Source organism: Hippocampus zosterae, chromosome 6 (genome assembly GCF_025434085.1).
Source record: "Hippocampus zosterae strain Florida chromosome 6, ASM2543408v3, whole genome shotgun sequence".
Lineage (NCBI taxonomy): Eukaryota > Metazoa > Chordata > Actinopteri > Syngnathiformes > Syngnathidae > Hippocampus > Hippocampus zosterae.
Genome location: NC_067456.1, coordinates 9,819,309 through 9,842,469, shown reverse-complemented (window position 1 = coordinate 9,842,469; position 23,161 = coordinate 9,819,309). Strand labels below are relative to the sequence as shown.

Below are 23,161 nucleotides of genomic sequence, written 5' to 3'. Positions count from 1 at the left end.
CAAAAGGAATTCTAATGAGCGGCATCAACATCAATCACTGTCAACATTTTTATGAGGACAGGCGGAGAAAAGTATTTACGAATTCCTGTATCATCTGATCCTGTATGCTGGGAAATGTTTTTAAAAAAACATGGCAACATTGTGTCTGTTTTGGATGATACTGTATTGCCATGAATCAAAACAATGCTTGACGGCTGTCAACATGGCTGGCATCTTAAAATTCTACCAGCAGCTTGTGATTGATCAAAGTGTTTCTCATGTTAAATCTACTGCAAAGAGTGTCACAAAAGATTGATAAGATGACAGGGATTGTTTATATTTAACAGTAGAAGCGATGATGTAACGTACACACATACATGCACACACTACTAAATACTGCTACCACTAAATACTGTGCAAATGATATGTAGTTGGAAAAAAAATAGTTTTCTACTGCTGATTATGAAGAAAGAGAATGATGTAAAAACTTTTTTGTAACGGAATCTAATCTTTAATTTGGTAGTTTCTGTGTTTACATAAAACAAAAAAACATTATTCCGTGTATCTTGATAGATCGGTCAGAATGCTCTAAATTGGTTGGCACTCAAAAACGTATTTTTTTTTTTCATTGTTGGCATTGAAAGAGTTAAAATGCACGGTTTTTGTTGTATTTTGAGGAGTGCTGGAACAGATTATAATGCCATTTGCATGTATTAAGAAAGTAAGTTCAGTTAGAAGCATCCCGGTACTGATTAGTTAAAGCTTCAGGGGTCGGGAGGCGGGTACAGTAAAAGTTTGGGATCACGCAAGAACGCCCAAGGGGCGTGTCCCAGAGCGCATAGCGGAGAGCTGGTGCGCGCTCTTGGTCCACTATTACGCATCACTAACTTCTCATTGTCACCCATCCAGGAGCAGCGCCATGCTGTGTTTCTCTTCCATGTAACAAGACCCACGAGAGCACTCTTTTAAAACACGTTGCCTCCCAAGACCTACCCAGATTGGAGAAGATTGTGTAGTCTTGTGCAGTTGCGTGGAGCACCTTGGTCATGGGCGCGCACCAATGGAGCTCTGCGCTTCTCGGATCTGTTCTGTCACTGTGCGGATGTTTGGCCTTATTGTGCGGGTTGACGGTGCCCCGAGTGGAGGCCGGCTGCCGAGAGCGGGACAGCCCCAACTGCTGCACCGGCCGGAACAACGACTGCTTCGAGTACACCAGGAGAAAGACGGTATGCTACTGCGACACCTATTGTCACAAAACCGGAGACTGCTGCGACGACTACCAGAGTGTGTGCCAAATTTCTGGTGAGTCGCCAAAGAACTTTGTAACTACTGCATAACTTTGCCATAAATTAGAAATTTTAAATTTCACCATTGAAAAAAAATGTAAATCTGATTCCAATTTTCACAATTGAATGCCCACGTTCAATTCGTTGTTAATTGTTAAAAATGGTCTCCTCAATTAAACAAATAAAAATTCTGTTATAAATTAGAATTGAAACACGGAAGCCACAGATATAGTGTTGCCTTGTTATAAGACCTCAAATGTTTTCAATAAGGAAAAATAACATTATAATACTGTACTTTATTAAAAAAAGAACAAAGTAATGATATATATTATTTTAGTATTATAATTAACTACAAAGTATGTGTAAAAATGATTACCAAGACGATGTTGAGGTTCATTGTGCTGCCAAGCTTGGCCACCAGGAAGCAGTCTAATACCGCTTAAACATCAACGAACGTCTACTTTTAGTGCTCCGTAAGACGCAGTAAAATTACAAATTTTCTTTGAGGACAAAGACTATATGTGAGTATTGTGGTGTTATCTGTTTAGATACATTGTGCCAACGTTTGTTTTCAAATATCCGTTGCTTCTAAAACCGATCATATCAACGACGCTAACTGTTAGCATGACAATGGTATTTTCCATGATATGTTAGCATTAAGGTAGCTAGGTACTTTTAAGGCATCATTGGGTATTTTTTCATGCAGAAAGAATCACTGCTCAATTGTATCTCAGTTATGGAATACAATACTTTTACATTTCCAAATTTGAAGGATAGATTCGAAGGCCATGTGAATTTGGACGAGCCAGGCCGTATGTCATGTCATGTGAATAAGAAAAATGGTGAGTTTTCTCTAAAATTATAGACTATATTGTGATATTCCCTCGTGCACATTTTTTCCTCAGAATATTGACTTTGTTTCTGTACCGTGTGATATTAAAATTCTTTTATAGCACTAATTACACGCTATTTGTTAAGAACCACAGTCCACTGCCCCACCTGCCCAAAATGCAGCTTCACCATTGAAGTCATTGTGGGAAGGCCTTCATTTTTAGTAATGGAATATCATAAAATGGTCAACAAGCAAGTCTGGGGTCATAAGGCTGAAGTCATGCTGCTGACTGCTATATTTGGACAAAGCAGTGCAGGGGTGTCCATGGAAACACACAACCAAAGATGGTTAGGATATAGTTGAAAAGTAAAAAAAAATAGTGAACAGGGTCCGCTCTCATGGTGTGTGGCAACATCTCAAGGGAACATTGAAGAGTTTGTGTGCTGCTGGATGTTGTCATTTAAGTACTTACTAACAAGCTTCTGGAGGGAACAGTGGTGGATTCCAAGAGCTATTAAAACATTGGCCTGCCCCCTACTTGGCTTACACACTTGATGTACTGTAGGTGCACTCAACCTTGGCATGACCCATACAAAAAAACATCTTGTTACAGAAATTTACTGTAAAACAGAAAACAAAGAGGAAAAACATTTTCATTATATTCTCATATGCATGGCACCTTAATGCTAACTAACACAAAAGGCAGGGCTAATGAAATTAGCATTGATGTCGCTGTAATTGTAATCCTTGAACACAAGCAGAAGTAAAAATGCAGCTGTCATATTATAATACTTAATATATTCTTTCTGCTCTGCGAAAAATGACTTATTGCTATATACTATATTGTTGTCATTATTATTGTTATTGGTTGCAACGGTTTTCTGTCTTATCATCAAATCTACCGGTATGTGTTCTATTATTAGTGAGTGTTCCAATCATGGATAAAACCCTGAAGTACCGGTATACTAAAATTATGATTTAAAAAAAAAATTTTTACAGTACATCATGAAAATTTTCGAAATCACTATTGGCTTTCTAACTGTCCCTCTGAGATTTTATGAGTTTTTAAAATTGCAGGGTGAGCAGTGGTCACAGTGAGCTAGCATTGAGCATGTTTGCCTCATGGTTCTGAGGTTTGAATCTGGGCTTCGCCCTTTATTTGTGGAGTTTGTGTCTTCTCCCGGTGAGTTTTCTCTGGATACTAACTCCAGCAAAACCACATCATTTTACTCATCTGTCACACCAATGATACCGTATATGCATGTCAGCATTGTGTTTGTGTACTGTCTGCGTTCAAATATCCATAGCTTCAAGGGTTATAGCACACTGATCTACTCAAGTTTCATTTAGCTCATATCTGGTGTTTGGCGTTGTCTTTTACCATTAAGATTTTTGCACATCATGTGGTATGGTTAACTACACTTCTCTGTATTTGATCTTAGCACAGTGCTGTATTTGCACTTGTTATCTAGATGTTTTTGACTTTCTGTCAGTTTCCATGAAGTTTTATTTGTTTACAATTGCATGACAGGCTGGCTCAAATGCTCCAAAGTTCGTAAGTTCCCCACCCAGCTCTTTGAGTTCCACATTTTTTTTCACCTTGCAGCAAGTGAAACTGCCCTATAAGCTCAGGGTTTTTATCAAGTTACGTCACATCCAGCCAGAAGCTGATCTACACCGTGTGCATGTGTCAAGCTCACAGAGTACCCTCAGGGAAGCAGCCAGAGTTGGTGTTGAATCATCCTGGTGTAGATGAGTGTACTGGAGAGGGAAAGCTGCTCTCTGACACAGTGGTTAGCGTCTACTGGGTGAACTTTTACTCGCATTTTTTTTTTAATTTCCCTGTTAAGAAGTCAACTTTCCGTATAAATCATAACACGTTCATAATGATAAAAACTACATTGTTGTAATGTGTATTTTATTGAGGAAAATTAAATAAACATAAAACAATAGAATTTTAAGAAATCAAACCGTTTTTGTCACTCTGCATTCTGGTGTGCGCAACAACGTAGATGCTATTCAGCGTTGGCATTAAGCAAGCTAACCGAAACGCGAAGCTATGTCGTATTACAAACACATTGTGTAATTCTTTATTTTATGTCTAGTTTGATAGTAAACTTAACCTGTTTGAGGCAACAATCAGGTTGTAACCTCTATTTGTAAGAATTGTACAGCATTTGATAAATGATCCTTCTTGTGAGCTGAGTTGAGGTCACTGTCACCGTACGGTGAACAAAATCACCAGGTTCACCATTTTAACAAATGTAAATATTACAAAATGATCATGAAACTATCAATTTCCATATCGCTCATCCTTAGTAGGGTGGCGAGTAGGGATCGGCGAGTACCAAAAACATCTGCCCGATACTAGCCTTATTTTGAGGTATCGGGTACTCATAAAGGGTGCCAATACCAGCCACAGATACTTGAGGCAAAACCAATTCTGATATTGAGTTAGTCTTTCTCACCACTACTTGGTGCCCTACTGCGGCAATTTGACACACTGGCAAATCATCATCTGCATTTTTCATTGTGTTTGTTAAATGAAATGTAACTCATCAAAAGTACAGTCACACATCTGGAAAATTTAGAGCCTTCATTGAACCATCATGCCTGTCTTTGGACTGTGAGAGGAATAGTGAGGACGAGGGCAAAACCCCCTTGAGCACACGGAGAACATGCAAACTCCACGGCAGAAGAGATTCAAACCACAAACCACTATTCCACTGTTCAGCTCTACGAAATTCAATTTCCAAGAATGCCATGGTAGTAGTAGTAGTGTAGTAGTAGTAGTGAATGCCAAGGTAGTAAGAAGTGTCACCATAATACAAACAATGCACAAATATATAATCTGTAACGTAGCTCTGACACACTCATGACCCTGAACAAACGTACAAAACATCCTCGCTGTCTGCTCTGTGCAGGATTCATTAGTATTCCTAAAGCATGCCAGTTTGATAAGATAGTCTGCTCTATCTTGAGGTTTAAAAAAAAAACAAAAAAACATTGACTTCCTGCGCATGCTAAATACATCTCATGTCCTTGGCTCTGTTCCACACGAGACTCCACCTGGACTTATCAGATTCCGATGCTGCAGGTCTCCTCTGCATCAACATCTGTCTGGAAACCGCAGCAGCTGCAGCCCAGCATTGGTTTCTCAGTTGGCTGCCATCACGGCCACCTTGTTTGACACCGGCGCACAAAAACATCTTCGCGGTAGGAAAATGAACGTCAATTATTGTCTGTCTCTGTCTGCTAAGAGCCGTGCGATTGACTGGCAACCAGTCCATTGTGTTGGTTGCCAGTTGCCCACAGACAGTCGCAATTTAGCATGCATAGAGTTATTCAAATGGAAAAACCACGTTCACAACTGTAATAATAATAATACGGTTTATCAATCTTATGATTCTCTCTTAACTTCCGTAACAGTTAATACATCGTTGAACCTTGATGTGAAAGTGACATTCGCTGCTAGCCAGTTGGTGGCCGTAGTTAAAGAGCGGCAAGCACCTGTAGTTTGTGTTAACCTCTTTCCAGATTAAGTTCTGTGTATGTGACAAATTTGAGAAACAAAAAGTTAGACCAGGTAGCCCCAAAGGACCGCACGGGTATCCTGTGTGCCTAATCAAAAATTAGTTCATCAGTGATGGGCCATTGTGATTTTCTGGGAATGTTGTGGAGGTGATTATTTGATATTGTGAACAGTTGCAGAGAAGAGTCGCATATTGTTTCTGTTTGCCTAATTTTTGTGAGAAAATGGCACAATCGTCCTTCACATAAATTCCAGTCATTAATTCTTAATAGTAATATTATAAAAGGTAATTTGAGCACATTTATTAGAGTGAATCCGATAACGCTGTTCTCCTTTCACGGCTGCATTCTGATTGGCTAAGAGACTGGAGACCAATATCACCAGTCTCCGCCCTTCATCTCCATACGGCAAGGGTGCCCAAGCTTTTTTGACCGAAGATCTATTTTACAAGCGATGTACTGTACCTCCTGCGAGCGTCGTTTTTTATTTGAATTCATTTGAAAAGATGTGTGCGCGTCAAAATGATTCGAATCGCATCATCCCACTTTAAAATACATCGAGGTGCGTCTTTTATTGGAGAGTAGAAAATGGCACATTGACGGGACTGACAAGTTCATTCATGTGTCTGTAAAATGACAACGAAAAAGTCATTGCATCATACATTCTTGTACCACATCGAGTGGAATCGTAATCCCCACTGAGTCCAACCGAATCGAATCGCCGTACTTTCCACTCAAGCGTCATTGAACCCTTTGGATTTTTATGCGATTTATCTTTAATTTCATCCCGAATGTTAATTTTTAGAAACCGTGAAGTGAATCTTCAAACTCTTCCAACCTTGTGTCAGAATCACTTGAGAGCACTGTAGCGTTTCACAGTTGGCAAGTCTCAGTCCAGTGATGCAAGACAAAATGGTGGTGCCAGGTAGTTGTTGCCTTCAGTTTGCCCCGGAAGCTCGCTCATCATTCTTCTGGCACGTCTGCTTCTCTTCTCGCTTCTGCCAAACTATACGTTGTCGCATCCTGAGCCGGACGCTCACTCCTCACTCTTCCTGTCTTCCATCCCACGTTCCTGTCTTTGACCCACGTGCAGAGTCGATGTTTTTCACGAGAAGGCTTGAAACGGGCCAGCTGGACCAGCAGCTGTACACTCTAACTGTGATACACGCATGTTTCTGCTTGCAAAATCTTTTTTTAAAATTGGGGGGTGGGGGGGGGTGTTCCGTTAAACACCTTTTTTATTATCAAGACGCCGCTACTGCATCATATTTCTCAAATTTTTAATCATCTTCATGGGAGCATTCAATTTGGACTAAACTGTAACCTTTCGTGACGGTTCTTGAAAACACCACACAGTGACTACAACTTGGACCAGTTTTGAACCCCTGTGATTGATTGCACCCTACATCTACCACAGTTTGGAGCAGCGCTTCGCAAGCGTTTGCACTGAGCCTTGATAATTAGTTGTTTTTTTCTGTCAAGGAAACATTTTTGTACAAAACTGTTATTATTAGTCCTGCGGCTGGTCAGAGGAAGTTTTTTTAGGAGGTCTCTTGTCCCCCCGACAACAGTCGGACATCTGGGTCCCATCAGCCAGGAGGAGGTGCAATCCTGAAGAGAAGGGGGTGGAAGTGTGTTTAGAATGAGACAGATGGAGGGAATGAAGAAGGTAATTAAGGGAGAAAGAGATAAAGTCCTTTGTCAGAACACCCTAAAATGGAAGCAGGATGGAGGCCGGGTAGAAAAAGAGAGCCGAGTAAGCTGAAAAGGTAGATTGCGCTCAATTATGGCAGAGCGTGACTGGAGATGTTGCGACAAGCCAGGAGGACAAAAATGCTGATTTAGGGGTACACTTTCGGTGCTTCGCTCAATTTCACGATGTTTGTGTGAAATTCTGCCAGGGAAAATTACTGGAAATGCCTCCAAGCAAGACCCTTTAACCCTCTATTATCATTTCTGTCTGTGTGGACCAAAAACATTGTTGCCGTGTAAAATGAGTTTAACTTTGTGTTACTGTGTATTTTGGTTAATCTCAAATCAAACCCAAATAAAATTCGCTTGAGTGCAAATCTCTGGGGATGGTTTAAATAGAACCGAGATGCCTTGCGTTTTGCTCTTGCATTTGACCGGAACTTTGCCACATCCAATATGGGCACCATGCCTACTTGGCGACCTGCATGTCGACCACATTGGATGTGGCTCAGCCAGGCTCTCCTCCAGTGCGTCTAGTTTTGTATTAATATTCAACTCAGTGAAGTCACTTCAAAATATTTCAGGACTAAAATGTGGAGCCTGAATTGCATAATATTTCAATTGTCAAATAATAATATAGTCAACTGAGCTATATTCATACAGCTCAACACAACAACCACAGCTGTAAGAAAGTGCAGGACGTAAACATAAAAAGACAACAATTAAAATAATAATACAATCGTAAATAACTAAGTAGATGTTCTCTAGTATTTAAAATAAATAATAACTCCCGGAACATAAATCATACAGGATGGAATTAATTAATTAAGTAGCAAGCTGAAGCTCTTTGCTAGCTAGCTGCTGCATCATAAGTTCACTGACCTGTGCCTCAAGCTACAACTACCCGCGGTGGGTGACGTGAGCTCTGTAGCTCAGCGAAGCTTTTTGTGACACTTCGGCTATTTATTCTCAGGTTGCTATGGAATGTGTTTTAATGAAGCGCCAAATGCTAATTTTGCTTTGCAAAATGCTAATTTTGCCTCGCGGCTGTGATGCGAAACCATTTATTTCGAGCCTCAAATAATAGACCAACAGTGGGGATAGACTAAGAAGCTGATATTTCTTTGACCTTATAGTAACTAGGAACAAATGCACTTTTTGAAGAAAAAAAACCCAACTTTGTGAAAATGGCCGAAAATTACGAACAGCAAATAGACAATGAGGAAAGTGGGTGCATTCAGGGGAAGGAGAGGATGAAGAATCATGAACTAAGGAGTGACTCCCTGCGTGGCCACTCCATTTTCATTGTGGGTGTGTGTGTGTGGATTGAGAAAGCTTTCAAGGTGCCGCAGCGCTCTATTCATTCACCATGGTGGGGTCGGGGTCTGGCTTTCTCAGTGACACGGCCAGTCCACAAAGCCACTTTGGAATCTCTGCATTCCTGCACATTAGTGCTGCCCACCTGACACCCGCCTTTCCCAGATCACCGCACACATACACACATACTCATTTGTCAGACCACTTGGGCTCATTCCATTTGAAGTCATCCCTGGAAAAAATGCACTTGTATTTTTATTTTGATTCATCTGGAGCCAACTTCCTGCTCATTCTTCTTATCCTCCCCTCACACACACGCACACTTTGTTTCTCCCTGCTGTGGGCCATACGGCCAATTAAGGCCTTTGGTGAAAAGAGCGCACAATGAAATGGATAGGGTCGGCGAGTTCCCGCACCCGGATGGGGGGGTAGGTAGGTGGTGAACACCCCTGCCCCGTAGCAGCATGGCCTTCCTGTGAGCAGAGGTCAGGAGGTAATTGCCTGGCCGCGGTGGTCCTTTTCTCTGTTTCTGGTACGGGCAGTGCGACAAGAGACAAGAGTCGCCACCCACGTGATAAACCCTGCTTACAGTCTGACCCGCCGCATGGCTCGTAGCCACCACCTCTGACCTCTCACCCAGCATGGAGAAAACAAGAGGTTTTTGTCAGCGTGTCGGGCACCCTCCCCAAATTAGCTCTCATTTGAAACATTCAAGCAGTACACTCTAAAACAATTGCAGTAATCCCTCGTTTTTTTCACGGTTGATGGGGACCAGGAACCCCGGTGAAAGGAATTTTCATGTATGGGTATGTGAGTACCAGCATGTTTAAGGCATATAAACAGTATTCATACTATACATATTTGAGACAAAGATTGCAAAAGTACACACATTTACTTAAATCTTGAATGATAAAAGCTTCTACACTAATTAGCATTCATCAACTTGGCCTTCCAAGAGAGGAGACGAGACTTGTGTTGGTGGCATAGGAGACGGCTCTTTCTTGACGCGTATTGGGGCCAACCACAATGCGGAGTCACTGCGAAGTCAGCAATCATTGCCTGTGTGGTGGAAAGTAAGCTACATTTAATGTATCGTTCTGACAAAGGGAGAAGCCATGTTAATTACTACTCTAACCAAATACAGTATTGACACTGCTTTTAACACAGGAATTAAATGTTTGGATAACCAAGTACACTTGTGACAGATGTCTGAATAACATTCAGAACACCGGGAGCACAAAAGTCAATCGATGTGTTCCTCCTCTCACCTTACTTTGTTTGTGTTCATGGAGTGAGCATTTCCAGCATAAAAAGAAGCCGTGTTAAAGGTTGGCTGCTATTAAATGTCACCGATTTCCCACCAGAGCTGCTTACCTTTGATCAAGCACAACTTCCTCTTTAAATTGATGTAAGTGGCTAATTCAGCCTGATTGCTGCTCCTGCTGCTTCTGTGTGTGTTTTTTTTAAGTTGTGGCATGGAGTGAAACCAGAGAGACACAAAGTGCAGTGGGGGCCATTTTGCACACTTCCTGCTTGTACTGATGTTGACATGAGCAGATGCCAATGAGCAACTCACTGGTTGACCTGCCTGTTAGCTGAAACCGATTTTACTATCTTGTGTACACCTTTATAATATAGTAAAATCTGTTTATGAGCCTTAAAAAAATGACAAGAAGATGTGTTGTAGCAATGCGATTGACCACCGACCAGTCCAATCCAGCTCACACGAGAGCCGAATGAGCACAAGAGCATCAGAAAACTTTCAAAATCTCTGTTTTTGTGTGCTTCCCTAGCAGCCATTGACTGTGCGGTAGGCTCATGGGGCCCCTGGTCGTCATGCACGTCTCCATGTGGGGTAGGCAGCACCGAAAGGAGCCGCCAAGTGTCTGTCCCGCCTCGAAATGGGGGAATGCCTTGCCCGGATCTCAAACAGCGCCGCGGGTGCTTCGGAAACAACGAAATATGCAGTTCGGCGAAAGGTGAGCGCGCTACTCTTTTAAGTGTTAATGCACTCCTCTGGGGCACTTTGGCATCCGTTACACATTTGCTGTATAGGCGGTGCATGCTCCAGGAAGCCTTGTGTGCAGCTGTGTTGCAATCACTGTCCTCGTAATTGAACAGAACCATGCGACAAATCCTAATAGATAACATACGCTAAGTATGCCCACTCTGTACTTTCGCAGAAGTACCGTACAAATAATTGTACAAAGACATACTCTGGTAAAAGTACAACGACAGATTTAACGTATTGACTTAAGTAAAAAGGTACAAACACTAAAATGTACAATGTGACAATTCCACCAGATTGGTGCTATTTGTCATCTGTTGGCAATGGATCGATGGATCAAGTTGGCGAGCATGGATGACTTTAAATTGTAGGGAGGAAAAGTAAAAGCTGTCTTTGTTGTTTTGTTTGTTTCTTATTTGCATTGCCACCGTCTTTCCACCGCCATGCTGGCCTGCAGAGGTTGCAAAGATCCTTCCGGATTCCTTCAAGAGGAACTTTAAGGACCCTTGGAGGAGGCCTCACATGCTGCTGAAAGAGGAGAAGGCCAGGTAAGGTCGATAAACACGAAATACCCGCTTCCAAAATTCCATCAAACAAACAACCCATCCTATGGAATGTGTTTTCATTCATTTTATTCTTGATGCAAGTGTGAAATTAGTCAACCGCAGTTAGTTGTATAATGCTCGGATTCCACAAGCCCGCGAATAGCGAAAATCCGCATATGCCCACTGAAAAGCACTGGGGGAAAAACTCCAAACATTATAAAAAAATAAAAAACACTGATAAACAGCCAAAATATATTTATCACAAAAATGGTGGAATATGAATGATTCTTTTACAGAGCGGGTGTGAATTTGGAGTTTTGAGTGAATTGAGAATGATGTGTTTTTCAAAGCACCGGCCCTTCAAGTTTCCATTGTATAATCATTCATGCAATCAGTGAGCGTTTCATTCCAGCTGTTTTGTGCCAAACAGTAAAGTCCAACTGTGTTCATGTTACATCAACATTTCTCATCATTTACTCACTGGCTTGATGTGAACACTTCTCGTATTTTATCTGGGATACAGCGGTAGTCAATAGATGGTTTCATCCCATTCATCCCACAAATTCAACTTTTGTGCTCCAATAAGACTTAAGGAGAAGTGGTAAGGCCAAAGTTGTCATAGCAACCAGAGCCTTGAGATTGCTTTGGCTGTAAAATGAACAGTTGTCCATGGACATCATGAAGTGCTGATAAAGCCTCTGTAATCCGGTTTTAAAAAAGTCAAAAGTACAGCCGTCCTTCTTGGATGTGGTCTTTGCCGTGATTGCAGATGTTCTCGGAGACGAGGATAAAAAAGTCATGGCTGTTTTCCAAGAAGACACTCCTGCCTTTCTCACTGATTAAAAGTGACATTGGACTCCCGTGTTTCCACTGACTATCAGGGCCCTGGAGGCACATTACTCAAGAAAATAAGACATTCACGGATGAGGAAGTGGATTAAAAGTGTCCTCTGGTCCATTGAAAGGTACCTGATGTTGTCAGGAATAATTACTTGCAAAGTCAGAGACAGAACTGAGCTTTCGGGAGGATTTGCCTCTCGATAGGTAATGTAGATTCTTCCCCAATTTGGCAAATTGTTGGCAACAATGTTTGTAGTTTGGGGGAAAAAAACGAATTCTACATTTGTGAGACTCAAGTCAAAATATTATCATTGTTGTTATCATTTAAGCACTATAACGTGTAGCTGATAGCTACACCACTCCATTCATTTTTGCTGCCCATCTCAACCTGCAGGGTTTGCTTGGGAATTTTGATATTCACTCATTATAGATGATGACTGTATTTTTAATCGTACTTCTTGTAATATGGCAACATTTCCTTTTAAATGTGGCTTTTATTTCGAGATATGTGCTCCCTCTTACGTGTTCCAGTTAAGAGGCTAGCTATTCTGCTAAAGATCATGCAATACATGAAACTAAAAGTTGACTTCGTATTTTTAGTCCTTATAAAAGGAGGAAAAAAATAGATGTTCCTCACTTCAGAAAAAAAAGAAATGGAAGTGTTTTCTCAGAGCAAACCCTCAATGGGAATGATGTTTTGTCACAGATGACTGAATGAGAGACAAAACCACTAGAGTGGGAGTACAAAGCGTCTGCCAGAGAACACATTATTATTGTCTCCGGAGCGCAGGCGGAGCTGTGTTGATATTAGGATACGCTGCAGGTGACATGACACTGCTGGATCACCTTCAAATGACACTGCTCTGTTATCTGAGCCTTGATTGCTCTTTTGTCTGCCTCGGGGGGTGCCATTAAAACACAGCTTGCTGCCATGGACTTCCTCCAACTGTCGAGCCAAGTTCACACACCGGAAGTCTCCTATTATTATTGCTGCCAGCAGAAACAACAGCATTTCGACTTTCGAAAAAACGGCTGGCGGTAAATGGTTAACCAAGTCCCAATTGAAACTTTTACTTAGTTGAATAAATTCACACAATCCAGAGACCAGACGATTAGGTACAAATAATAAAAAAAAGTCACTTACTTATTATATCCCTTGTACACACAGTATAACTTAACTACCTGTTTTAATTTCTTTTTTTTCTAGCTACTGTGTATATATGAGGTTGAAACAAGCTAGTGCGGCGTGCAAACTTAAACTGTGGAGTGCCCAGCTGGTGAGAGAGAGGCTGGTGTGCGCAGAATGCCAGAGTGATGCTATGTCCAAGTCAGACCGGTGTGGAGGAGACGGCCTTGAAGGCACCAGGTAAAGCAAACTGTTTGTATATTTTGTTGAGGATAGACTTTAACGTAAGGTGCAATGTACGAAATGAGGCTCCTTCTGTTCCTTCAAAATCGGTATTATATTGCCCTCCCGGTGGCCAAGGCGGACACGAGGAGCAGCATAATGTCCATTGAAAGTATAAGATATGGTAAAAAGTGTTGAATTCATTACATTCTCTTTCACTATGTCATGGTTGTTTGTTTTTATAAAGTATAACATTATGGTGTGCTATTTTTCTTATTTGATAAAACAAAAACAAAGACTGGTGGCTCAGTGGTCCACTTGTTAGTGTGTTGACCTCACAGTGCAGAGGTACCGGGTTTGATTCCAGCTCTGGCCTTCCTGTGTGGAGTTTGCATGCATGTTTTCCCCCAGGCCTGCGTGGGTTTTCTCTGGGTACTCCGGTTTATCCCACATTCCAAAAACATGCGTGTCAGGCTGATTGAACACTCTAAATTGTCCCTAGCTGTGAGTGTGAGCGTGGCTGGTTGTTCGTCTATGTGTGCCCTGCGATTGTCTGACAACCGGTTCAGGGTGTCCCCCACCTACTGCCCGAACACAGCTGGGATAGGCTCCAGCATGCCCCGCCACCCTTGTGAGGATAAAGTAGATCAGAAAATGGATGCATGGTTTAAAAAAAAAACAAAAAAACAATGACTTAACGACAGATTAAAATTGCTGGAACATTCAAAGTATTGAGAGGCAATTGTCTTTTCTGCTGCCTTTTCTAGAACCTTCTGGTCAGCAGCTTCCGCCGTAGGCTGCCACGGGTCGTGGGTGCGAGAGTCGTCGTCCAAAGGCTGCCGATGTCCCTCCTACTCTGTCCTATTTGTGTGAGCAGCCATGTCACCAGCACACGTCCACGTCGAAGGACCACATTGTCTTCAGCAGCTTCTGCTAAACAGTGCAGAGCCCTGCCAGTCAAGACACCCCCCCTCCAATCCAGAATTCCTGGATGGGTTTACTCAAGGAGATCAGCCGCATCCTGCCACTTTTTTTTTAAATCTTTCACCTCATACTCTGCACTGTATTGCTTACTACGCACGCAGCTAATCTTGCTAAAATCTTTCAGATGATTTTACTGCCACCCTTTCTCCTCAAAAGCACAACAACCTCTGTATACTGTGTATTTTTACCTCTCTGCTATCTACCTCCATAAATGCAACTGCGTTTTGATCATGCGTCACGTATAAATATGCAAAATATATATATCATTTAGCTTTATACATTTTCTACTCTTAATTGCCACGTGTCGTGTAATCTAGAGACACGTTTTTTTTTTTTTTTGTATCGAGATGTTTTTACACCAAACAGCAGTGACTCCGCTCCGATTAAGCCCCGATTGACTGCTTCTTTGCTCAACGTTTTGCTCTCCATGTCACTACTTTGAAAAATGTAAAACGAGTGTTCAGCACAGTATAAATAAGAGCCTCAAGTAGCAAAGAGGAAGTTATCGTGACCACAGACCAGCGTCTGTTTTCTGGTCAACATAATTATCAAAAAAAACAAAAACAAACAGACACAAAAAATTACAACACGATATATAGCGCAACGTCGACAATGTCTTGGTTTGAAAAGACTCTCCTCCCAGGTGCAAGCTATAAACAGTCTTCACTGTGTCTTGTCACTGGTCATCAAGGGTGAGTACACGATTTATTGTTTTTAATGTTTTATTTTAACAGCTTTTGACTTCTTTGTCCACAAAGAATGTCAAAATGTAAAATGTGCGGCGAGTAGTGATTATGCTTAATCGTTCTCTTTTGAAAAAGAACAAAAGGTTGACATACAGTGGTGCCTTGCGATTCGACTTAGGGAACTTATGGCTTTTTGTAGAAAGATCAATGTACAAAATGAACATAACAACATTCACAGGCATATGTTTTTTATCCTCTGTGAAGAATGACTAATATTACTGCATCTTACTGAGGAACCGAAGACCATCTCCATGTTTAGTCTGAACAAAATATAAATTCTGACTATTTTTGTGGTCAGTCTTTTTGTCTGAGCAAAGGGAGCAAGCAGCACAATGTCCATGTCCAACTGAGATGTGACAAAAACGATTTAATTTCCATTCCGCTTTTTTTTTAAAGTACCGGTACAATATTCTAGATTTATATTTTTCTTATTAAAAATTCAGTACAAACATTTGATTTTTGCTGTTTTCCTTTTAGGAGGCTGAAACATATTGATGGCATTTCCAGTTCTGAGATTGCTTGCAGTCCAAAAAAAACCCAGCCTAACTTATCTCAAGGTGCCACTGTATGTGGAAAACAACGGTCAAATTGTAAAGAGAAAACATTCTAAGGTAACCTGACTATAATCAATACTTATTTCTGTCAGTCTTTTTCACTGTTGAAGATGACAACGGTTATGATTCCTTTTTCGTTTTAAAATAGCAGTTAGCATAATTTTCCACTCTTGACAGTTAAGAATGTTAAAATATAACTTAAGTATTCATGTTGTTGATGGTGTGGAACCCAAACACTCACAACAGATGAGCTCTATTTCCATGGTTTCCAGTTGGGGGGAAAAAAAAAATCTAAATAACAGAACTCAAAATACATCGTGTTTGACCATGGAGGTTCCATTGTATTTCTGTTCACCCAAAAGCGAAAAATAAAAAGTAAAAAAAAGAGGTACGGGTAGAGATTTCTCAGGTGCTTTGGTTTTGTCTCCAATTTGTCTCTTCTAATGATCCGTCATTACGGTCTCAAATGGCAAAAATCAATCCAACAGCTCTTTCAATTGAATATTGGGTGGGTGAGGGGCATTCAAAAAAATTGAATTATTCTCAAGGAATTGCTGGTTTTCACCTCCCTCCCTCCCTCTCGCCCCCTCCTTATATTAGCTTGGTGGGAGTTTCATCAGTTAGTATCACTAAAGTAAAGCTACGTTTACACTCTGTTATCGACGGCCGCACCTGCCCTATTTACCTTAGTAGGCCAGACTGCTTGGGAGCACTTTTCTGGCCTCAGTAAAGCCATATGAAGCTTCTCTGCTGGGCTCAAGAGTCGGCATCAGCGCGGGGGGGGGGGGGGGGGGGGGGGATGTTGTGTTTTCTGTTAGTAACTACTTTTCACAAATCCATCATTTTTGTACGACCAAAATGTGAACAAGAGTCGTTCATTGACATACAGATGGCGCGGTCTCTCCGGCTAGCTAGCTAGCTAGCTACCTCTCTCTCTGTCACACAAACACTCATTCAACATTAACTGTGAAAAACAGGTAATGCCAAGGCTGCTTTTGTCCTTTAATTACACACATGGCAAGAGAAGAGTTGTAGCTGGCAAGTGTAAGATGACAGGGGATAAACCTTCCTGTACGGACAGACAGCCTGGAAATTGGGTGATCCCTGTGATGAACCGTCAGGTTTATTTGCTCCCCCTCGTTTTAGAAATTATGTTACCTCATTCACTGACACCGGGTCACCACACCTGCATGTTTGGCCCTCCGGTCCGCCCGCGTTTTCTTATAACTGCGACATTCTTTTCACGATGGCTTGAAAAGGGGCTGTTAGAAACAAAGTGTAAACGTAGCAGAACCATCCAGGCCTCCTTCTTTTTTCTACTTTTTAGTGATTAACAAGACATAAAGGTCAAAGAGCACTTCTCCTGTGCTCGTGGGGTTTTGTGTGTGCGTGTGTCCGTGTGTGTTTTCTTTTCCTCGGAAGAAATAGCAGATTAACATAACATTCCTGACTTGAACAACACAGGTCATTCAAGCGCATGAATTCCAAATACCACGCAAACACACTCGCGCACCCCCCAAGTACCAGAATGTTCCTTAAAGTGGAAAGCTGTGATTTCGCCATATATCTGTGTATTTCTTTATTTATATAAAACGTTTGACTTTGTTGGCACAGCGCAGCATCCTTTGTACACTGTCCATTAGTGAAAATAAACAACTATTACTGTTATATATTCGACTGTGAGCCCCAATATGTTTTGATTGATTCTCATCTTTATCTGTTACATGCCACGGTGATTATTGTTGTTTTGGCTTCTGCACTACCGCCCAAGTGATGTTAATGATATCCCTCGCTTTGTTTATTTGCAGCAGTTTAGAGAAGCATGCAGACGAGTGGAGGTAAGACGCAAGCGCATGCAAACAATATAATTTGACAGCATTTTTTACATTCTGGCTAGCGGCGTAAAACGGGATGACGACAGGTCAAATGACTTAACTTGTGTATACAATCATGTTTTTTTTGGGGGGGGGGCGATTTGGGGAAGACCTGTGTTATGATCTAACCATCAGAAATGCTGTGTGGGCAACACAAGCCACCTGCATTACTACTACCTAATGCCAAAGTGAAGCAGAGACATCCTGAAATATTGATGCAATCGTAATGGAAGGCAATTTCATTTACTGTATTCTAAAACCTCCGTTAGTTTTGAAATTCACAGATTTATGCAGATTTCAAGGAATCTAAAAATAATAATTCAACAATTGTAGGTTTCTAAATCGAATTCGAATTAAATAGCTGAAAATGCTAAATAAACTCTGCCATGATGCGTTTTTCTGAGTGAATGTATTTGGATCGTCAGAGGGAGCTTGTCTCCACTCGTGCTCACATCATCCACTTGAAGCTCGCTTCCTTTTGCAATCTTTACCTGACAACTACACAACTGCCCTCAGTCAGCACAACTCTTCTCTCTTCTTACAAAAGCGCTGTCATCCCCTCTGTGCGTCCCCTCCGAAGCACCCACGGCACCCCAACCCCCCCACCCCCGTCCCAATGGCACAACTGCTAACCCGCACTCCAAAGGGCAGGAAGGCCCATCTCTGGCCCGTTGCCTGATGGACTCCGACAACAGTGTGTTCTGGGATTAGGCCCTGTGAAAGGGGGGGGCATTCCAGCAACAGCGGCTTTTGTGACAGGCGACCCACTGTTTGCTTTTTACAAGACAGCTGTTCAAAGCCCTCTCGACCCCGCGCACGGCGTGAAGGGAACACATTCAGGGGATGACTTCCGTTTATTGCTTTTGTTGGCGTTGGATGTGCTATGACAGCTTCTGTACCTGCCGTCACCACCTGTATTTGCACCACGTCTTTCATCCAACTGTTCATCCAACCTTCCTGGTCTGTGTGTGTGTGTGTGCGTGCGTGCGTGTGTGTGCGTGCGTGTGTGTGCGTGGGTGTGTGTGTGGGTGGGTGGGTGTATTTTGTAATATTTTTATGGATACCGTGGTGTAATAATGACCTATAACCAATTTTACATTAGGACAGCTACTTTATTTGAATTGTGCTCAATTCAAATGTCATCCTTCCGATTAAATAATCCAATCAAATCCCGTCGAACTCCTGTTTATTTTGAGTACCACTGTTGACCACTCAATGGCAGCACACTATTTAGTCTGACACTGTAATTTAACGAAATTAGATTGAAAACAGGAAATACAGTCAGTCGTTCAGATCCAGGGACGGCTCCAGGATTTTTTTGTTCTCTCCGAAAGCTAAAGGGGTGTTAGACCAATATAAAAAAATTATTTTGTAATATCAAACAAATGCTGTAGGAGGATAACTGGGATGAAACAGATTTCTGAGATAGTGAGAGCCTCGACTGGCCCTGGTGTAGCGCCATCCATGTTCAGCTGAGAGTAGTTTTAAGTTTAGTTTTAATTTTTACTTGAAGATTATTGAATGTTAATCCAATTAAAACATGCTTTTTTTATGCAGAATGAAATGTTTGTAGGTTCATTTTATCATGTAAATATTTAGGTATGATTATTGATGTATTTTGTCAATGATAATTTGTTTTGAAGAACATTGATTTGTTTACCGTAAACACATAGAGGGATTGGTATAGTGTTTGTATAATTTTGTGTTATCCATTGCTTTTGCACACTTTCAGTACAGTATATGATATGTCAAACCTAGCCAAAATACAGCCCGGGGCACACATCCGGCCTGCCCACCGGCTTTGATTGGCCATCATTGTGACCATGGAGTCAAAGTAAAACATAAAATATGCAGCAGTTTTATTTGTGTGTGTGTGTGTGTGTGTGTGTGTGTGTGTGTGTGTGAACAAAAACAAGTGAGAGAGAGCGAGTGAGCTAGCTGACTAGCTAGCTAGCTAAATAGTATTTCCAAATCGCAGATTTGACTCGTTGGTGTCTGGAACGTCACCCACACAAGGGAGAGGCGCATTATTGTAATCTAAACGGTTTTAAATTGCGCCTACCTTGCGAACAGCACCGTATTCCCACCAATATTCATAATATCTGTTTGCATACTTCATTTCATGGGCAAACATGTTGTTCAGCTCAGAACCCGGTCGGCCCGTTAAGGTTCTCTGTGTGTTGAGAAAAGTGCTGAACGTAATTGAACAGTCTTACAAATGAAGGCTTGCGGTCACTCGTTGCCAGCTGCTCCTTACACACAAGAATGATAATGAATAGACGTGGGCATGAGGTTTGAAGATGACACTACAGCTGGAAACACATGATGATCTTTTAGAGCTAAACCTTTACTGGCCTGTCTGTACAAGATTGTCTCCACGTTCATTTGTCATGTTTTCTAATTGATGGGTCATACAAAAATGTGTTTTCTGTCCCCACGTGTAATTTTAAATCATCCATGGGCAAAACACAAAACACAGAAACATCCACTAAGGGTGTAAATGATAGTTGTCTCGAAACAAAATGTAACTGTAACTGTGATAAAAGTGATTCCTAAACAATATTTGCAAGATCAATGCTCCTCAGCGTCCCCTAAAAGTGACTTTTCTCTTGTCGGCCAATTTATGTTTCAAACATAACACGTTTAAAATAAACTTCTCATTAAAAGAAGTTGACGGTTGAGTTGAACAAATATACAGAAGATAACTGATCTATTTTCCCAAAAATGTTGCCATTTAAATTGTCCTATAATTCTGGACTCAGCTAAAAAAAAAGAAGCTTTCAGCTGGTTGTCAGCTGTTTTGTGTTTTAAAGAGAAAAAAAAAGATTAGCTAATTGATTTCAATACTATGACTCCACCTTGTGGTGGTTTACCCCCCTGCTCCATTTGCTTCCAATTTACAAAAATAAAAAAAATCAAAAGCACGATCCACAGGTGATATTCCTTCAACTTTAATGTTATATCTAAATGATTCCAGTTCATTCATATTTGCATTACACTGTAAAATGTAGAACATTCATACTGATCAAACCGATCAGTGCAAAAAAGGCTCAGTAAGAAATGAAAGACAGAAAAAAAAAGACTCAAACTGATGTTAGAATGCTTGGAAATTGTAAGGCAGCATCTTTTCATACATAGTGTTTGACTGAATCAAAGTTTTACACAATATTCATATTTATAGAGATGCATGTGCATAGACTGGTGAAGAGCACTTACAAATTTACGAACATGGAGTATTTCCTTTGCTGCACACAATGCAAATATGGTAGGATTGCTCGTGGGGAGAGGGAGATACATTTACAAATAAAATGAAGCAAAAAAACCCCAAACAAATTCTGCAAGTATTTTCTTGATCAGGACACGATGTAAAATCAAGTGATGACTTATAAGATGTCAGTGAGGTCTCAAGTCCCAAAAAATTGTTTTATTTGAGCCTTTTAATCTGCTGGTTTGCGTTGTTGACCTTTGTGTCCATCTTGTCCACTTTGTTGCCCACAGAATCGATTAGGTCATCCTGGCTGTCAATCTCAGACTGCAGACCCAACCCGAGTTTCTTAAGACGGCTCAGGCCATCTGCCATTTCATCTAGACAGGGTCAAAACATGCCGCGTGTGTTAAGTAGAATTTTTTATTGTTGTAGTGAATGAGGCTGTCAGTAAAGGCATTTCATAAGTAAAAAACTTCAATTGAAGTAGATAAACTGTAATGCGTATAAACGTGTGATTTCATTTGCCCATATTTTATCATAGGCCTAACCGGAAAAAAAAAGTGGTCGAGCAAAAATGGTTTGAAGCGCAAAATCAGTTTTGGATTTAAAAGATGCGACTGCATAGAAATGAATCGTTCTACTTTGAAAATATATCAAGATGCGTCTCATATCGTGTTCTTCTGGATAGATACATCTTCGATGGAAATGGCACATTTACGGTGTTGACAAGATCATTGAAATGTAGGTAACATAACTAAAAATTCATTGGTGCATTAACCTCTCAAACTGAACCGTACCATCTTAAATCGAATTAGAAACCCCACTGAGTCGAACTGAATCGTTCCACTTTATAATCAAACCGTTCTTGAATCATTTAGCGGGCTACATACCAAAAACCGTATCGAACTGTCAATAAAACCTTTACATGGGATTGTTGTTGATATTTTGAGCACATACTGTACCTAAATTGTTGTCCAAGGTCTGGTGAGCTTGTCGAAGGTGTCTGTTCTGAGGATATCCATTTTGTGCGGAGGAGCCGCCATCTACCGATCCAGTGGCTCCAAACCCTAAATTTAAAAAAAATGCTGATGTCAAAGCACACTTAAGCTTTTACCTGACGTGTCTTGTCAGATGCTTATATCCGTCACAATGTACCTTCTGTCTGCAGCTTTCGTATGTTGGGATGACTTGCTTGGTATTTGTCTTCATGCCCTCTGCTGGTGGCCAAGGCATTCTGTAATCTGAAGAAAGAAAAGAGCACTGTATTCATGAAAAAACAGTCGCTTGCTACAATTTCCCATGACTTCTGATTTCAGATTCAATGCATTGTTAAAAAAAACTATACTATAGCAATAAATTAATAATTCTTTTGTTGAAGTTACCCTCCGGTGGTCACCTGTCATTTGCCTCGTACGGCTTGGGCTCCTCTGGCGGAGGTTTGGTCTGATCAGGTTTGCCCTTGAAGTAACTGACCAGGCCACCCCAAACACTCTTGATGCTGTTGATGTGTTTCTGGCTGGTCTTCAGGTCCTCATCCATGTTGTCCAACATTTTGTCCGTCCTTTTTAGAACTTCCCCCTGACGCATCAGCTCCTACACAAACACCAATGACTACTTTTGGATGATGACCGAGTAACTTTCCACATGCCAGACAGATTCAATTAGCATTACATAGTACCTCCGCTGTTTCCACACCCATCTTTTCAGATTCGTAGACAAGGCCAATCGAACGGTAGCTGCTGTCCACGGCGGACTGAGCTGTGCGCATCACTTCCTGCTGGAGGTAGCGCTGTCTCCTCTCCGCGTCGCTCAGTCCACTGTCATCACCCTCACTGTCGAAGCCTTTATTTGTCGGCCGGAAGCTGTCTTCGTCTTCATCATCGTCTGCAAATGGGTTGCGGGACTTTGGATAAGCCATCTGAGGAGCACACAAACACACTTAACAACTCAGTAACTCATTTTGAGCTTTCGTGATACGTTTGATTACAGTTTGGACGTTTCATGACACACGGCGTTGTTTGGCGGTGTTTCGGTGTAAACAGATGATCACAATGCTATGTTCGAACAACTCTGCTGTAATCTAATTGCTAAACGACAACTGTCAGAGAACAACCACACCCGGAGGCAAGCTGGGACCAATACATGACACACATATCTGAAACACACCGTGTGACACAAAAGATTAAGAAGAATTAAAAAGAACAAACCTCTGGCGAATGTGCTACCTGTTGGTGCTTGGTCAGCTGACTCACAGGACTACTTCCTGTAAAACGTCACCAAGCGTTGCAGACCCGGATGTTAATGTCGTGCGAGAAAACGCATTCAAATAACAATAACGTACTAAAATAGATTAGTTTTTTACAATAAATAACATGTATGAATGCGATATGGGCATAATTCACAAGTATGTCCGGTTAA

At 41.3% G+C, this 23,161-nt stretch overlaps 2 protein-coding genes across 4 annotated transcripts; one reads left to right on the top strand and one right to left on the bottom strand.

The window, feature by feature from the left end:
• The first annotated feature begins 782 nt into the window (after positions 1-782).
• On the top strand, positions 783-17,331 carry si:dkey-178e17.3 (somatomedin-B and thrombospondin type-1 domain-containing protein). Of its 3 annotated transcripts, none has more exons than XM_052067280.1 (5): positions 783-1,281; positions 10,434-10,616; positions 11,103-11,193; positions 13,237-13,395; positions 14,145-17,331. In XM_052067280.1, the coding sequence occupies exons 1-5, from the start codon at positions 1,026-1,028 to the stop codon at positions 14,248-14,250; spliced, it is 795 nt and encodes a 264-aa protein (XP_051923240.1). In that variant the 5' UTR covers positions 783-1,025; the 3' UTR covers positions 14,251-17,331. The 3 variants fall into 3 exon arrangements, with proteins under 3 accessions (XP_051923240.1, XP_051923239.1, XP_051923241.1); XM_052067279.1 differs by having other exon boundaries at positions 10,431-10,616; XM_052067281.1 differs by lacking the exon at positions 783-1,281 and adding an exon at positions 4,898-5,313 and having other exon boundaries at positions 10,431-10,616.
• A 3,139-nt stretch (positions 17,332-20,470) lies between these two features.
• Positions 20,471-23,082, bottom strand: snap29 (synaptosome associated protein 29). The gene is made up of 6 exons (XM_052067282.1): positions 22,951-23,082; positions 22,422-22,661; positions 22,140-22,336; positions 21,899-21,984; positions 21,706-21,810; positions 20,471-21,120 (listed from the first exon to the last, which is right to left on the bottom strand). Exons 2-6 carry the CDS (start codon positions 22,659-22,661, stop codon positions 20,960-20,962), a joined length of 789 nt encoding a protein of 262 aa, XP_051923242.1. The 5' UTR covers positions 22,951-23,082; the 3' UTR covers positions 20,471-20,959.
• Between the last annotated feature and the right edge of the window lie 79 nt (positions 23,083-23,161).

What these genes read in the sequence shown, in the direction of transcription:
- si:dkey-178e17.3 (XM_052067279.1), top strand. Translation starts at nt 1,026, where the DNA reads ATGGGCGCGCACCAATGGAGCTCTGCGCTTCTCGGATCTGTTCTGTCA. An exon ending in GAGTGTGTGCCAAATTTCTG is followed by an intron (nt 1,282 to 10,430) that starts GTGAGTCGCCAA and finishes GTGCTTCCCTAG; the next exon opens with CAGCCATTGACTGTGCGGTA. An exon ending in AATATGCAGTTCGGCGAAAG is followed by an intron (nt 10,617 to 11,102) that starts GTGAGCGCGCTA and finishes GCTGGCCTGCAG; the next exon opens with AGGTTGCAAAGATCCTTCCG.
- snap29 (XM_052067282.1), bottom strand. Translation starts at nt 22,661, where the DNA reads ATGGCTTATCCAAAGTCCCGCAACCCATTTGCAGACGATGATGAAGAC. An exon ending in TGGGTGTGGAAACAGCGGAG is followed by an intron (nt 22,337 to 22,421) that starts GTACTATGTAAT and finishes GTGTTTGTGTAG; the next exon opens with GAGCTGATGCGTCAGGGGGA. An exon ending in ACGAAAGCTGCAGACAGAAG is followed by an intron (nt 21,811 to 21,898) that starts GTACATTGTGAC and finishes TTTTAAATTTAG; the next exon opens with GGTTTGGAGCCACTGGATCG.